At 39.7% G+C, this 18,153-nt stretch overlaps 1 protein-coding gene across 1 annotated transcript; it reads left to right on the top strand.

The window, feature by feature from the left end:
• The first annotated feature begins 4,510 nt into the window (after positions 1 to 4,510).
• Positions 4,511 to 14,420, top strand: LOC147315476 (opioid growth factor receptor-like protein 1). The gene is made up of 7 exons (XM_086258317.1): positions 4,511 to 4,822; positions 6,769 to 6,855; positions 6,977 to 7,055; positions 7,320 to 7,398; positions 8,666 to 8,732; positions 9,575 to 9,720; positions 10,993 to 14,420. The coding sequence occupies exons 1-7, from the start codon at positions 4,637 to 4,639 to the stop codon at positions 11,537 to 11,539; spliced, it is 1,191 nt and encodes a 396-aa protein (XP_086114443.1). The 5' UTR covers positions 4,511 to 4,636; the 3' UTR covers positions 11,540 to 14,420.
• Positions 14,421 to 18,153: the final 3,733 nt, after the last annotated feature.

The following is an 18,153-nucleotide window of genomic DNA, read 5'->3' as shown; positions in this document are numbered from 1 at the left end:
TGGCATTCATTGCACTAAAATAGAGATGGTATAAAAACAGCGGACTCACAGTGAAACACCTCATTGATCTCACGACTAGCTACAGAAATGTAAGAAACATATTTAATTTAAATTTAAATTTCAAAACTTAAATTTTAACTACTGATTTTATCTACTGTTCTGATTTTATCTACTGTTTTTTTAATCAATTTTAAATCATGCTTTTTATTTGTTGTTTTTAATGTCTCTGTAAAGCACTTTGAATCACCTTGTTGTTGAATTGTGCTATATAAATAAACTTGCCTTGCCTTAATTAACTATTGTAGAAGTAAAACTTTGACAGTTTATCATCTCAGTCACGGTCAGCCAGTCAGAATTCAGTTTTTTCCCCCTCAGAATTCTGGGGGAAAAAAGAAAGAAAAGACATCCCCACTTTTTTTTCCAGGGGCCCTAATCCTCCTCCATAGTTCTCAGTAGAAGTGGTCAAAATTGGGTTTTTTTTTGATCCCACACACCCCCAAAATAATATTTTTAGGCAAAGTCATGAAATATGAAATGATGGGGTATTAACAGAGTGACAGGATGTTTAAACTGATTGAAAAGTTCCATTTGAAATTACCTGGCACTTATTTCTGTTTTTGTTCTCGCCCCTTGTCTTTGATGCCAGCTTTTTACTGAGTAACTATCTTGATGCACACAACTGGAAGGAAAGTCAGGCTGCAGCACACTGAAAAATGAATTCACTCGACAGTAAATGCATTAACCTGCCTATCGGTTTTAATTGCATGTTAACTGGAGGTGTTGGAATATCATACTGGATCGTTCCAGCCCACTTTAACCTCTGAGTACATGGATGTATATAATGTAATGAGCCTGAGAGGATGATACTGCAGTCTGCCAAACCCACAGCAAATTATGTTGGCGGGAATATTCAAGTGCAGAGGTGTTTTACTATTCTGGAGATTTATGCTGTATACCAGCACTGAATCCAGACTACAGGCTATGGTGAATCTAACCAATGTAATATTACACATAAATTTTACACATAAATAATTATTATTACTTTTTTTTTAATTTGCCTGCTTAGCATGTGGTTAAAAAAATCCTTATCTTGGACAGTTTGAAAAGTATACACAACATCGAGAGAGTTTTCTTGTTTTCACAGCCCTTTAAATACATCCTCTTAGTGAATTTTGCTTGAGTAAGATAGTTCTAAACTTAATTCCTCATTTTGTAAATGTAAATTCCACTGCTTCCGCAGTTGTCAGTAAAATAGAGGACCAATGCAGTGTGCTAACTGCCACAGAAACAACAGCACCTGGATGAAAACATGTTTGTATTTGTCAGATAATTAAACCATTTTAATGTAACATGAGTCACTTGAAAAGGCAGTTGTTTGACCTTCATTTTGACTGTGAAAATTTGTAATTTTTCACTTCTTTTTAACATGTTAGCAACCAAAAACAATCAGCTACCCTGGTCCTGGATTTCCACTATAGACAACAATGGTTTTATAGCTGTAAGAATTCTTTAAATACATTTCCACAACTTTGGTACAACATTACGTTTTTATGGAGAAATGAATCCCAAAATAAACTACACAGGTTAACATGAAGGAGCTGACTAACTGCAGCTATTTCAGATGTTAATTTCAGATAAAATTTTCTATAATGTTAAATTTGAGTCATATACCATATATACCAAATTCAGTTTCTGTGTTTGATATGCTGACAGGAAGCACTGATGATACTCTCTCGATTGCCTCACTGTAGTTTCACTGTAGTTCCACATTGCGCAGTTTTCTCTTGACCAACAAATGACTCTATCCTCACCTCACTGACACGTTTCACCCAGGCCACCACAAATCCCTGTTTAAGGGCTGGAAGTTCAGAGTCACATCAGTGTCATTCACTCTGCCAGGAACTGCAGACTCCCCTCTGATGAATCATCTTCCTAGTCTAACAGAAGCCAAAGCACAGGCTTAAGCAAATCAAAAACACCCACTCGATCTGGACTTGTATGTGCTTTTGGAGGTCAGAGCTAACTTTATGACATTTGCTTTAAAAATTTCTTTTAAATTTTTAAACGATAATCACTTTTAGAAATAGGGTATTTGCTTTAACTACACTTTGCTTGAGTTAGATACAAAGGAGGATGCACTGATCTTTATCTGTTTACACCAAATTCTGACTCTACCATCCAACTGTCAAAGCAGAAATGAAGAGTCAGGCAACATTTTTCCAAACGTTTTGTTGTGCAGTTTGAATAAGTCAATGCAAACTGTAGCTTCAGTTTTCTGCTCTTAGCTACCACGAGCGACACGTGTGGTCTTCTGCTGCTATCCATAGTTTTCATATGACGTGACGTACTGTGGTCCTTTACCCGCCAGCCATCCTTCGAGCATCTTTAATTTTAACTTAGCCGTCATGATGAAGCAATATTTTACCTGTCAGGGTAGCAAGTTGGTCACCTGACTGAAAGTCCGGATTTAACAGGTGGTCAACAAGGAACGGACTCATTATCTGCATGCATGTAGGATTAGTTTCTGCAATGTGATTAGCTTGTTAGATATTTGCATTAATGATTAACGATTGATTAATTCATTATTTAATATGTATACATATACAGTCAAACCCTGCAATAAACCCTCTTTCACCAACAACCCAGGCTGTCAGTGGTGAACCTATATGAAAGCTTAGCATGACACTGTAAATAGATTTTTGTCCTCAAGGACTGTGCCTCTAAAAGGACTAAAATCTTTGAATGATAGCTAAAATTGGCCGAACTGCAAAAAAATTTTTAACATTTTTTTTTCTTGAATTTAGAGCTTTTTTGTTGCAAGATCCGCTAAAGGAAAATGAGGAAAGAAAATAGTTTCATAGAAAGTCTGAAACGGAACAGCAAGAAGAAGAACAATGAACAGTCCTTTACAGGAATTTTCATGGCAAGATAATTTAAGCAACTTTGTGAGTCATAAGAAACAAACAGATGCTTGATTGAAACCTGCCACAAGCCACACGATAGGGAATTCCCTTTATTAAATCTGTAAGTGGTATCTTGGCAATTTATCACAAGATGTATGCACTTACAAACATTATAAGCTTTTATCCTGAGAAAAAGAGTGGCATGATGTAAACATTTACATGAGCTCTTGTTACACCATAAGGATGTAATTCTTTTCTGTTTATATCCATACTTTAAAAGTTTTTTAAGTTCTATAAATTGGGTTAAAAACAAAACGGCAAATACAATAACACTTTTAAGAAATCCACTTTAAAATCAATAAGATCACATGGACTTTCCAAAGGAACAACCAACACAGTTTCACTTTCCTCCTGGAGAGACATAATCGCTGTTCTTGTGTCACGTGATGCACTTCTGGTCCTGATGCTGTTGTTGTAATGATATGTATAGAAGGTGATTAATGCCACAGAGCAATAGAATACAGCAAATAAGAAACATTGTATCTGCCAGTAATGATGATAGACTCCTTAAAATACTTACAAAGAATCATAAAGAGCAACATAAAGGTATTTGATTTGGAGCTCTGTTGGAAATGTGCTGTAAATATCATATTTGCATCATTTTTACATATTCACAGTTAATGTATAGTATATAAAATTGAATAAAAGTTTTGTGGCACTATTTTTGTAATTAATTCCTGAAAAACCTCCCAGGATTCAGTCAGTAACCATGACTGCAAAGGGAACAACTTGGGACTCTTTGAACATTCTTACTGTTTTTATCAGAGTAGTTGCAGAGGGACAGACAGTGGCACATGCTTAAGCTACTGTAAATAGCCTACATATTCCAAAAGAAAAATCCTGGGACATATTTTGTGATTGCAGAAAGCCTTGTATCAATAGCATACAACACAAATTATGTATTTAACAACACTGTACATTGTTAAGTTCTTAAATTAGTTAACATTTGGCATTAACCTTAACTACAAATGTGTATTTTGATGATACAACATTCACTTTTTCTTATGAGAGTTGTTTTCATTTTACCTTTTCAATCATAATTTGTGTTTCATTAAAGAGCATATGATTCTTTGTATTCAGTTATTAAAATTCCAAACTGGGTTTGCTCATTTAAGTTTAGCTTTTATTAGTGTTTGTTTTAGTGTTACGCTTTCGTAGTCCCAATAAACATGTAAGCATAAGTGTCCTCAAGCTGATTGTATTGATGTTAAAAAAAAAATTGATTCTTGATCATTTTTGCACCTTTTCAACATCACTGGCAGCGTAGACTACATGTATACTTACACATATATTAGTAATCTACCCTTTTTTATTTTATTTTGTTGTTATTTTAGGGGGGTTTTTTATTTGGAGGTTTTCCACTCATAGTTTTAGTCTCTAGCTTAGCTTTACTCAACTGTAACCTTGTTTCATACAATTCACAGGTGTAAGACCGCCTCTTGCCTCTGCGGCACTAATGGCCTCTCATACAGAAACACGCATCATCCTTCCAGTGTGGAAATCCCCCTTTTCTGCCATTTAAAAGCTCCGCACTGAGCGCAGTGCAAACCCACCGCTCTGCAAACCGAAAAACGAGGCTGGGTGCAAAATTATGTAGTATTTATACCTTTTTTTTTTTTAAAAAGCGATAATTAAAAAGAAGAAGAAGAAGGCGGTTATTGCATGTTTTTTAGATGGGAAACCTGGTGGGCAGCTGGCGTTTCAAGGAGCCGAGCACGATTGAGGAATGTGACTCGACGTGGGGATCGGACTCGGAGAGCGACGAGCCGGCGGCTGAAGATGATAGCGGCATCTCCGACTCCGTCAGCCCGGCGGAGAGCGAGAGGGCCGCGGGGCACGCCGGAGACAGCACACCGCAGGTACGTTTCACGCCGGAGAGCCGGGACATGTGGGCCACCGGCAAAAAGGCCGGGACACAGTAAGGACAACCGGGCTACGGTGATGTCTGCACCCGAGACACAGCTCACACCAAACTTTCATTCAGAAATACGTCAAGTTCATGTACCGTGAAGACGTGCTGTACACGCATGCTGTGGAAAACGGCTGTACATTTACGCGGGGACAAATTATAGGGGACAGGTTCTCCTCGTAATTTAGAGCAAGATTAAAATGGAAAAAAATCCACATGAGAAAATCATAGCGACAATCCTTCTGCCATACTGCCATTATTTCAATATGAGTTATGAGTTCACATAACCACTGAATTATCTGCCGGGAACAAACGATCAGCAGCAGCTCAGCCTCCTCTGGGACCGTGTACAGGCAGGTTAATGACCACACACACGGCAGCCAGGCAGGATAAGGACGAGGTCGCCCTTTATTGCGATGTTTTATTTTTAAATGGACTCAACCAAATAAGTTTGGTTTTTTTGGGGGGTTTTTTTGTGGAAGTTTAGATGCATTTAGCAGGTTACTGCCGCAAAATTATAACCTATTCAAACTCCCAAGTGTAATTTTCAGAGTAAACTGTGTCTGTACATGTGCTGATTCAGCACAGATAATGTTAAATACGGTAAAGATAGAAATAACTAATAAATTCTGAATGCTAGAGAGCGTTAGTGCAATAAATTCTAGTATTTAAAATACTGCGTATTTATCCCCCCAGCCCTCATGCTACAGCCATGCTGTGATCTTACTGTAGGCATCAGCACGCCAGGTGGGACTGTGCAAGCTAGGTGTCAAAATCATGCCAAATTTGAGAAGAAATGGATTCAGTCTTGGGTTTCTTACTGTAAACTACTGTCATACATGTTATGGGCTACATCCTGTTCACGTGATGTTTGTTAATTATCAAAGTAATCTAAGGAACCATAACTCCAACCCTACACTGCCTACAGGTTTACAAAGAAAGTGAAAACGTTTTATTCTTTTTAGGCTACAGACACATAAACTGTGTGCAATAACGTTCAGAGTAGCTGACGGGATTGTTGTTATTAGGCTATTTCACACTGTTTTATAATACAGGAACCAGCAGGTTATAACAGTCGAACAGGAGCAATCTTAGATTATTTCTTAAAAGTTAAACCAGACTTATGGTTTTGCTCTGTTTTTATAAGTTGGACTTTTTTTTAAAGTCAGGAGGGAGATAGTTTATGGATTATAGTAAATGACCTAAGAAGTAAGTAAGTAAGTAAGTAAAATTTATTTATATAGCGCTTTTCACAGATAAAAATCACAAAGTGCTTTACAACACAGAAAATGGGAATATAAAAACAATATAACAGTAAATAAAACAATGTAAAACTATAAAACTATAAAAGCAGCTTAAGAAGAAATTAATCAAATGCTTTTCTAAATAAAAATGTCTTCAGCTGTTTCTTAAAAGAATCAATGGAGTCCGTTCAGCGAAGAGACAGTGGGAGAGAATTCCACAACCGTGGTGCCACAGTCTGAAAGGCCCGATCACCACGAGTTTTAAAACGAGTGCGCGGTACCACCAGCAGTCTCTGATCTAATGACCTTAAAGCCCAAGAAGATGTATGTGGTTTCAGCAGGTCAGATAAATATTGAGGAGCCTGACCATGCAGGGCCCTAAAGGTTAGAAAGACCAAAGAAACACATTTCACTTTAAATTTTATGAAAAAAATGACCCCGATTAGACAGAGGTGTCTGGTTGGTGGTGGTTCACATTAGTGCTGATGTAAATTGTCCATTTTTATGAGAAAAACATAGATATTAATGTTCCAAGCAACTAAATGTTTTTAATTCAGCTAAATGGCATCTAAGGGCAACACACCATCTGTTTTCTTTTTTCCATTCTTAAGAGTCTTTTTTTTCTGTCTTTCCTTCTTTCTTCCTCTTTCAGTTGACTGACTCCCCGGAGTCTGTTCCAAAGATGAAGAGGAGTTTCTATGCCGCCAGGGACCTCTACAAATATCGGCACAGCTACCCGGTACATGAACACACACATGTGTACCCTACAATGAGAATAGACAGGCTTCATCACACACATACACTCACACTAATGCAGACACCCTTTGTGATATATTTTATCTGTGTGTGTTCATGTGAAGAACTTCAGAAGGTCCCGGCAGCCCAATGAGTACCGCAACCTGCGCTTCTACCTGAACAAGATCCCTCTAGTGCCTGATGGTCAGATATCACACACACACACACACACACAGAGAAAAAAGTGCACTCTCCATGCAGATCTGTTAACACTGGAGAGAAGTGATGTTAGTGCTGGCCTTAGTGAGTTTTGTTTGGCTAAAGGTCAAGTTTGACAGGGAAAGCCCAGCAGATTAGTGGACTGATCCACTGTTTAAACACACGTACACACACACACACACACACACAAGCGCACACACATGCAATACAGATCTATTTTGCAGCTATTTAGCTCCTCTTTCTTCTCAGGTATCTACATAGAGGAGATTCTCTCTAAGTGGAGAGGCGACTATGACAAACTGGAGCACAATCACACCTATATTCAGTGGTGAGACATTCCCTCCATTTGTTTTAATATTCATGCAGCTTGTGTGTTTGTGCATCAAGTTGTTCTTAGCCTGCAAGAAGGCACGGTAACATGACATGTCAAAGCTTCCTTTTTCTATCCTGTTACAGATTAAAGTTCAATAAAAAACAGGAATATTTTAATGACCGCTCACTTAGTTTAACCTGTCCAGTCAGGTTTCAGAACTGATTTTAGTGGCTTAAACCCCTGGGACAAGTCCGTGAGTTGTTTGGTACCAAGCCGCGAGAGTTGAGGCTCGGGTGTGAAATTTATGGTTTTCGGAGTTTTTATTGTTAACTTTTATCGTTTCTCTGGGTCTTTTCCTGTGTTGTAGTTGTGTGTCTTATTTTGAAAGAAATGTTTACGCGTTACCATAGAGACCAGAGCGCATTAAAGGGCAGAGAAGACACGTGACTCTCAATGTTGTTGAGTCGTTTTATTAGCAGGAGGACACTGCTAATAAAGTTACACAATTAAACAGTGAATTCGCGTTTATTATTATATTTACAAAATACCACAGTTTTTGCCTTGGTCGTATCATTTTATTTTGTTGTATTTGTCCGCGACACCTTTATCCGCGACACAACGCGACTACCACCGTGAAAATGTTGTTTGATATTAAATCGGTCCGTGGCGCAAAAAAGATTGGGGACCGTTGGCTTAAACGGTGATTGTCACATCAAGCTTGACAACTGTAGTTAGCTTGATATGGCTTCCATGTTTGATATGTAACATGGAAGTGTTACAATGCACAACAAGTGTTAAAGGGGAACGACTTGCTTTTGGGGCCAGCCTCATGTGGCCATTGAAGGAACTGCAGTTATTTGGCACATCCATGCTAGCTTCATTGTTAAGTAGGCAAACACTCCTATTCAGTACTATTTTACTTGTGTTTTTGGTCTTCATGTACATACACAGCAACTTCCAGGCTCTATGTGCAGGCTGCCTTTTTTGCTGCTGACCTTTACATGTTTGATATAGTGAATGTAGCGATTCACATAGTTCTGGTAGGGTTGCCAGGTTAACATTCGGTGGGAAGGTTTTAGCAGTCACTTTACTAGCCTAGAAGAAAGAGGTGGACAGCCTTTACATACCATGCACAGTGAGCAAACAGTAGCACCTGCTGAGAAATTACACTGAGTAATTATCTTCATTATTTGGTAGGCAGATGTATTTCTTGACCATCACATCCCTGTAGTTATTGTGTTGTATGTTTTTACAGTGTTTTTACTCCATTTCTGTACCCCAGGCTGTTCCCATTAAGAGAACAAGGGCTCAACTTCTACGCACATGAACTGACTCAGGACGAAATCAAAGTGAGTTTCGTACACATATTCTGTCTCTACTAGTCTGTGATGGTCCGCTTTATTAATGCTGTGCTTCATTAAACTGTGATGACATGTGCTTGATCTCCAGCTGTGCTCCTGCGGTCACTCTTCTTTTTATAGTTTCTACCTAAATATCTGTTGTTTGGTGTTAGATTTCACTTCTGCTTTCCTACATTAGCATATTAGATCGTTTTTTTACTTAAATGTGGTTATATTCAGACATATAACACTGAAAGCTTTCCACCTGTGAACCGATTTTGATGCTTTCATTGCAAAGAACTATGAGTTGCTCACAGTTAGTGGAGTGTCGCTGGCAGCTCAGGTGCATTATAATGCGCTTTCAGTGCAGGGGGAAAACACAGCTCAGTGTCACGGTTTTGCTAATGTTTTGCATCACTGCTTTAGTTGTGGCTTTTCATCGCACAAGTGTTTCCCATGGTTGAGTCTTTACATTTCACTACCGAAATAATTTAGCACAAATTTAGCAAATTTTGAATCGAGTGAAGTTTTAAGAATGCCGATACACTCTCGTTTAAATAAGTCGCTCAAATGTGACAAAGCAAACAACCGTTCTGGGAAATACTCATTCAGCTTTGGCTCTGACTAAATTAGACATCTGTTTGAACAACACAGCTGGTTTGCATGTGCATGCTCCCATTAAAAGTAGGTAGAAATGTGTCCCTCATGAAATTTCAGACTCGTTTTCGGGCGATTACCCAGTGTTTGCATACAGCTTTCTCTTCTGCTTCTTCTGATCACCTAAAGAGAAAAGCTGCTTTTGTACACAACCTGTCTGTTTGTTTCTGATTTGTTGTGTTGAATCACATCAGGAATTCCAAAGCACTCGGGAAGCAAAGCGGAGATTCCTGGCGGCCTATTCCCTCATGTTGGACTTCTACGGCGTCAAGCTGCTGGATAAGAGTGGCAATGTTGCTCGGGCTCCGAACTGGCAGGAGCGCTTCCAACACCTTAATGAGTAAGTACACACACACACTTGCGAACGTTATATATTTAAATGCACTGTGCAGTAGCTTGGGGGGGATAAAATTGCAGCTACAATTTGTGTGAAGTTATCGCATAGTTGCCAGTAGCTGCTTTTCAGTCCTTTAGCAAGGCAATCATTCTAAATCCTTTGCAACTTAATTGCTCCTCTAACAGCAGCTGAATGTGAAAGAGGATGTTTTGAATGGACAAACAGATGGTTAAAGGGCAATTTAAAAGAACAATTGTTGTTGTTTTTTTTGTTTCACATCCCGTTTCGATGTTTTCATTGCTTGAGATAAGGTACGGTGTTTCCTCCTGCCAAAGGACCACCTGAATGCCGCACTTTGCAGTTTACATTAAAGCGTGTGCTTGTCCTTGTACCTAAAACCTTTTAGAAGGGAAAGCATTACTTTCCCTTTTATTACCACAATCTCCTCCAGTCACAAACCTTCCTTAAACCATTTGAATCTAATTGTTGCGTTAAGCTCTAAACACATGGAAAACAAAGCTGACAACAGTGTATTTTCTTTCCATTCTCTTGCCATTAAAATGCACAAAGATGTCTGAATCTGGTTTCTAGATTTCTCATGGGCCAAGTAGCCACACCAAACAGTAAATAATAATTATATTGCCAGAGACATCAGACATTACATCATGGTTGTATTGAAGGCCATCACCTTTACTTCAATCTAGACCACAGAATGAACAGTGGTTGGGTTGTTCCATAAAACTGCCCATCGATGTGCGATTGTGTAGGGACGTGTGTGTCAGCTGTGGAACAGGCTTGTGATCTGTCCATCTTTTAACCTATACGTGTGATAAGTGGTATAGGTAGAGCAATAAATGGGTACTTTTAACCGCCCGTGTCCACAGAGAGGTGATGGTTATCGGGAGGACATTATACCAACACAGGGTTATCTGATGCTAGTGGATATGGACGTGCAAATCGTGCAGGAAAAAAGCTGTTACACCAGAAACATTATAAAAGAGACACTGAAGGAATGGGGTCTGAAGATGGTGATACAAGAATAACTTCCAGGAGGAAATAAAGTTTCTAAAAAACAGAAATGATTGGTACGTGCAGTCTTGCAGTCCAGTGACCGTTGAAATTAAAGTTAATTTGATTATGTTTCAAAATAAGTGTCCAAATACTTATTTTGGACACTTATTACAGAGGAGGTCCTAGATGGCTATTTCAGAAAAGCTATTTCAAACTATTCTAATCAATCAAAATTCTCTTTCTCAACCGCCGTGTTTATTGAAGGTCCCACCACAACTACCTGCGGATCACTCGCATCCTGAAGTCCCTGGGTGAGCTCGGCTATGAGGCCTTTAAGGCCCCGCTGGTTCGCTTCTTCCTGGAGGAGTCGCTGTGCCACGGCACCCTGTCCAACATGCAGCACAGCATCCTGGAATACTTTGTCTACACCATCCGCCTGCCAGCCACCCGCCGACGCTTGCTCTGCTATGCCCGCCAACACTACAGACCTGCCCACGCGTTCCTCTGGGGACCACCAACTAAAAAGCGGGGAGGTGGTGCTGGTGCTGGAGGTAGCGTGGGTGCTGGAAGTAGTGGGATTAGGGCGCCTGCTCCAACACCAGAGCAACAGAGGAGGGGGATGGAGAGCACCATATTCACACCTGCAGGTAGTGGAAATATTGTGTCTTCCCACAATGCCACGATGTGCCATGAGCTGGCTGAAGGAGGACTCAAGGGCTGCACGGGACTTGGTCCCAACATGGGAGGAGCGCTGATGATGGTGGGAGCTCGAGCAGAGAGGAATGAGTTCAATGAGATGATTCCTTTGTAGGGAAAAGTTTTGAAAGCAGAAAACAAAAAACAAAATGAACCACTTAAATTGTAAAGAAATAAACTTGCTTTGTGGAAGGACATGCAAACCAGGGCAGTAAAACACAGGTACAGATGTTTGAGCTGTTAATGAACACATCATTAGAATCTGTTTAGTTTAAGGGCTGACTATAAACTCAAACAGTACTTTATTTATTGCAAGAGAATTATCTTAACTGAATTTGGGATTATAATCTAAAGCTGGGTTATTTTTTGTTTGTTTGTGCTTTTGGTGGGGTTTGTATCCTGAGCTAAGATAGCCGAATCCCAAAATTATCTAAACTAGTAGAGAAAGTTTGACAGAAGCCTTATTTAAAGTTTTGGCCTGGAATGCTGAATGTTTGCTGGTGTTGGGATGGTGAGATTATTGAAATATGTAGCTGGAGCTCCACCAAACAACACCCTGGATTGAGCTCCTTTTGTACAGGGTCTGTACAGCAAATGTGAAAAGGGAGATCAGGAAGAATTTGTCTTATTTCCATGTCATGTAAAAAGCATATGAAATAAGACTAATTTGTCAGCAATACTTATAGATTTTTTTAACTTGACTGACTTGAAATTTTCACTTTGTTGTTAATCTTAGGCACAGCTCAGTTATGTATCCGCACTGCGATTTTACTCTCTACATGTTAAAGGTAGCCAATTCCGCTGAAAATTGTACAGAACTATATAGCAAAAAATAAAACGTGTTGGTAAGCTGATATCTTTAAGAAATACTTAAGAAAAGAAAGGCTTTAGGTGACATTATTACCTGTGAACTCTGCAGAAAATTGTGAAATCTAAAACTGTGCAATAAATATTTTGCTATATAACAACCCAGGGCTGCTTAAAGCCAATTATCCAATGGCAGTGACTACACTGATTAAAATAATGCACATTGTATTTCAGTCTAAAAGATAAGGGGAAAATACAAAGTGTGTCAGATAGGTTTGTCGCAGTTCATTTTTTTCTGGTCTTGTAGGCAAGAATTCAGAAAATATTATTAATCCTTCAGCAAAGAGTAGAAATGCTAGTACCAATGTTACCGGAAATTTCCACCAGTTACAAGCTAAAGATGGTGTTTGTATCAGTACTAGCAAACAGGCATAATTAAACTGGTTAAATTATGAATAAATAAAAATATACAAATCATATTCCAAAGTAGGAATTACTGTAATCACATTATATTATAATATACTATATATATCGAGTTTTAGTGACGTGAAAAACAGCCGTGAGCTAGCTTGGCTGCCACACCTCCACAGTGTGTTATGCCACCTAAAAGCCTTCTTCCATTCTTAACTGGAAGTTATGGATTGAAGTTAATGTGATCAGACTGGTGGTGTGCAGTGTGTTCTCATAGACAGTATAAAAGATGGATGTAGCTACCATAGTGTTACCCAAAATGTATGGATATGAGAAGGAGGGGTGGGTCTTGTTAGCTAATGAGCATTTTGTACCACAAATAATCTTCCATTTGGAAAAATTGTATGACCAAGATTTACAACAATAGACTTAATCTTTTTATTATTCAGTAACTAAGCCCATAAACTCATCAGATAAGGGTTTAGAAAGGTCAAGACCAAATAAAAATTGAATTCCACGGGCTTCTATAGCACTGGAAGCCTTTTTGCATCCACAGCTATCGCCATCTGGTGGACTTTAGGTAAAAAGCAGGGTTCAGGCAAATCCGGATTGGCTTCATTTTAATTCAAAGCTATGTCAGACTTTGATACTGTCTATGTGTGTGTTGCACTTTTTGGACAATCTGTGTCTTCCTGTTAAAAGTGCTGTAGGTTTTAAAAGGCTGTGCATCATAGTCATGATATAGTGACGATACTGTCTAACCTTGCAATAATGTGACTTACTGAAATGAGAAGTTAAACACCCTTGTTAGGTTTCAACCATAGCTCAGCCCATGTTTTTGAGAGTTCAAATGTTTCTAGGGCTAGGTTTTCAGTGCTGCTGATATTTCTGCCAGAATCTTTTAAGATGAATTTGCTTGCCACTCAAAACAACAAACAAAAAACAAATCTGGAATAATTTATTTCAGGTTAATGTCAACTCATCGCCCCCAGCATTTCCTTGGTCATGTTTAGTTTTCAATAAAAGGCAAATATTAGACATCAGGAAGTGTGCATTGATCTATCCAGTCAACTTAAACTAAAAGCTAAGTTTTTTAATTATAGGTGTTATCTTAATAGTTATTTGTATGCTTCTAGTAGCAATAGATTAAAAGCCATGTTAAGTATAAGAAAGATTGAAGTTTAAAACTTCTTTAGTTGGCTGTTCTTGCTGTAGGAGGCGGCCATGCGTATGTTAGCTAACAAGGTTTTGACATTGCTTTCCAGCCAAGTGTATCTGATATAATTGTAAAAATAACTTTTCAGGTGAATTATATGATAACATGGGCTCAAGTATTCTGATTTCTAGTATACTCCACATGTACATATGTGAGTATGTGTATGTCTGTGTGATATTCTTAAGTGCCTCTTTTGTATTTTTAATTTTTATCTGGATGCTGTATGGAGTGTCTTTCCTGTACATCCTGTTTTTTGTACAGCGTTTTGATATCTACATCATTGTCCACAATATAGTCATGTACACTATGAGTATATGAGTATGGGCAGGAATACATTAGAAGAACTGATATAGAGGAAAAGTTAATACTATATAACACTTGAAATTGTTTGTATTGTTTCTTTGAATAAATTGTGATTGCTACATTGATAAATGTTCACTATGCTTGCTGAACACAGTTTTGTTTTGGGGGGTTTTCAGAACTGACAGGCCACAATAAGTGGACATAAACCCTGAAATGTGAATTTTGCCACATGTAACTCTAATAAAAATGGGGTTGTGGATTAACAGTGTTCGTTTCATTTGTCATCTCATTTTGATGCACAAGTAGTACTAACTAAATTCAAGCAGGTACAGTGTTATGAATGAATATTTTCCCCCTTCCTGATGTATTTTTAGCCATTTTTCTGCATTAAAATGTTTCAGATCATTACATTTTAATATTGGCTAAAGATTTTTTTGGAAAAATCTTTGTGGTTGAGGTCAATTTCACTAGCCACAAACAGGCCTGACTACTGCCAGACTTCTTGAGTCAAGAAATCAATCAAAACAACCTGTTTGACAAAGTGAAGAAGTGAAGCGAAGATCTCAAAAAGCAACACATCATGCTATGATTTAAAAAAAAACTCAAAATGAGACAAAACAAATTAATTTTAATCTTTTAGTCTGGAGAGGGCCTCCCTGGAGAGGGAGGCAAAATCCAATCACCACCTCCTCGCGGTGCCTCCTGGATAACCAACCAACGGTGATGGTCTTCGATGTCAGGCGGTGCGACAAGTCGATCGAATCTTCAAATTGTCGCATCAAATAGCAATGGAACGTCAAAATTTGGGAAATGCTAGGGCGTCCCCCGCAGGCGACGCGTGCCGTTCTCGACGGAACGACATGGGAAATCAGCAAGGGCTACCCACTCATGGACGGATTGGGCTAAAGAGACGACTCCATCTTCGTTTTGGAACAATCAATATCGGAACCATGACTGGAAACAACCAAAGTCTGGAAGTTTCTCGGGCAACCAGGAACGGCCATCCTGACAGAACTGTTTAACAACATTGTCAGCACAGGGGAAGTCCCGAAGGCCTGGACGACCAGCATTACCATACCCATATGGAAGAACAAAGGGGATGTAGCCGAATGCTCAAATTATCGTCCTATTTGCCTACTATGTCACACGATGAAAATTTTCGAAAAAGTCATCGATGCACATCTTCGGGAAATTGTCAACGTCACCCCCAACCAATGTGGTTTCGTAGAGGGATGCGGAACAACTGACGCCATACACGCCGCCCGCCTCCTGCTGGAGAAGAATAGGGAAAAGAACAAGACAGTACATATGGCCTTCCTAGACCTTGATAAGGCTTTCGACAGGGTACCCCCATGACCTCATATGGCACTCCCTAAGATCGCATGGTGTCCCTGAGGCGTATGTCAAATGGATACAGCTCCTCTACGACAACGTCACCAGTTCAGCCCGATGCGCCGCTGGACTATCATCTCCCTTCCCAGTTAGTGTTGGGGTCCACCAAGGATCAGCTCTGTCACCCCTCCTCTTCATTCTATGTATGGACACCATCACGGCCAACCTCTAGTTACCTCATCCATGGTCTCTCCTCTTTGCCGATGACGTAATCCTCACCAGCAAAGACAGAGAAGAGACCCAAATGACGACTCAACTGTGGAAGACCCGGCTCAATGAATATGGTATGCGGCTCAACACGAAAAAGATCGAATACCTGGAAGGAGGCCCCCAAACTGTTGGCACCATCATAATTGACAACGAAGAGTTGAAGAAGACAGAAGAGTTCCGCTACTTGGGCTCAGTCATCAGCTACCATGGAAATATCACCTCCGATGTCCAAGCACAAATAAATGCAGCCTGATTAAAATGGCGACAGGTCACTGGTATCCTTTGCGACAGAAGAGTGCCAGATCGACTCAAGGATAAAATCTACAAAACGGTGGTCCGCCCAGTAGCCCTGTATGGCTGCGCATGTTGGCCCGCATTGACCACACATGAACAGGCCCTAAACACCACGGAGATGCGCATGGTCCGATGGAGCCTAGGAATTACAAGACGGGACCGTGTTACGAACAAAGACATACGGAAGCGACTAGGCGTAGCCCCAATTAAGGAAAAGATGCTTGAGTCCCGCCTGAGGTGGTATGGACACGTGATTCGAAGCGATGAGAACTCCGTAGCAAAAATGGCTATGACGATCGACCCAGAAGAATGCCGGCCTCGAGGCAGACCGAAGAAACGGTGGATGGACAAAATTAGGGAGGACATTAAGACCGTCAACACATTACCTGAGGACGCCTTGGACAGAACCAAATGGAGAAACCTTTGCCGAAGCGCGGACCCTGCACCAGCGGGAACAACGCCAGGATGAAGAAGAAGTCTGGAGAGGGTTTAAAACCCATTTCCAAGGTTTTGGAACTCCAGTCAACCACAGTGAGAGCCATTACCCATATGTGGAGAAAACAGAGATCATTGATGAACCTTCTCAGGAATGGCCAGCCAGTTAAGGTCAAAGTTCACAATTGAACAATAGGAAAGACTGGGTAGAAATGGCATCAATGGAAGAGTTCCAAGAACAAAACCACTGCTGATCCCCAAATATTCTGTGGACTGACGAGACAGAATTTAAAATTTCATAAACAGCATTTCATAAAAAGCTCATATACCAGCAGTCAAACATTGTGGTGGTAGTGTGATGGTCTGAAGCTACTATGCTACTTCTGGACCTGTACAACTTACTGTAACTGATGTGCCATGAATTCTTGACTAGAAATCCTGAAGTAGAATGTCCGGCCATCAGTTTGTGCCTCAAACAAACAAAAAACAAAATGAGGGTATTGAAATGCTTTTGACCTGATCTTAAAGAGACTGTTTAATGATCCAAATCATCATAAACATCATCAGAGTGGGGCATGAGATGTACGGAAGAGGATTAGGGCCACTGGAAAAAAAAAAAGTGGGCATGTCTTTTTTTTCTTCTTTTCCAGAATTCTGAGAAGAAAGTCAGAATTCTAAGACTTTAATCTCAGAATTCTGAGAAAAAATTATTCTGAGGAAAAAGTCAGAATTCTGAGATTAAAGCCATAATTCTGACTTTTTTCTGAGAATCCTCTTCCGTATGAGATGTTAGATGGACTGGGGCAGTATTAATCTCTTGTGGGGAGGAAAAGGTGAGTGTAAATGTAAAGCTATTGATTTGGTCAATCTATGTTTCTACCCTTACCTACATTCACGAGCTCTGAAGATTTCCGAAAGAATGAAGTCACAGATGAAAGTGGCGAAAATGAGTTTCCTTTGAAGGATGCCTGAGTCTCCATGAGACAGGGTCATGGTCATTTGAGAGGGACTCGCAGTATAGCTACTGCGCCAGTTGAGGTGGTTCAAGCATCTGACTATGACGTAGTTGGACACTCGTGGGCGAGGTCTTTTGAGCACTGATACTAGTCCTACCAGGAGGAGGCCTGGGGCAGACCCAGGACTGGCTGGGGAGGTTATACCTCCTGGCTGGCCAGGAAATCCTCAGGGATGAGTTGGAAGAGGTGGCCAGGATCAGGGAAGTCTGGTGCCCCTGTGACAGAAAAAACTAATGGAACACATATTTCACTTATCTACAAACAAAACAAGTTTTGTTAAGTTAGCCAGCAAAATTTGCTAAATAGTTAGCTAATTAGCTATATAGCTTAAAATCTTAAAAAAATAAATAAATAAATACCTGTCATGCTATACTGTATATTTTAAACAATATAGACTTCACACAGTAACTAACAAGGTAGTCTCCTTTTCATCTGAATACCAGGCTTGTGGGCGAAGTGTATTTCAGCATTTTTGGCTACTTCAAATAAAAATCACTTTTGTAATTTTTGATATTCTTAACAACTGGTAATAACAATATTAGTGACTGAAAATTTCACATATAGTCATACAATTTCTATCACTTTTTCTCTCCCTATTCACTTCAGTCCAGTCCAAATACATAGTAATTCACACGAAACTATGGC

This window comes from Aulonocara sp. 'chitande type north' Nkhata Bay, linkage group LG13, assembly GCF_057382095.1.
Source record: "Aulonocara sp. 'chitande type north' Nkhata Bay isolate Kocher_YH1m ecotype deep benthic linkage group LG13, A_spYH_male_GT1.1, whole genome shotgun sequence".
NCBI lineage: Eukaryota > Metazoa > Chordata > Actinopteri > Cichliformes > Cichlidae > Aulonocara > Aulonocara sp. 'chitande type north' Nkhata Bay.
This window is presented reverse-complemented; position numbering and strand designations above follow the sequence as displayed.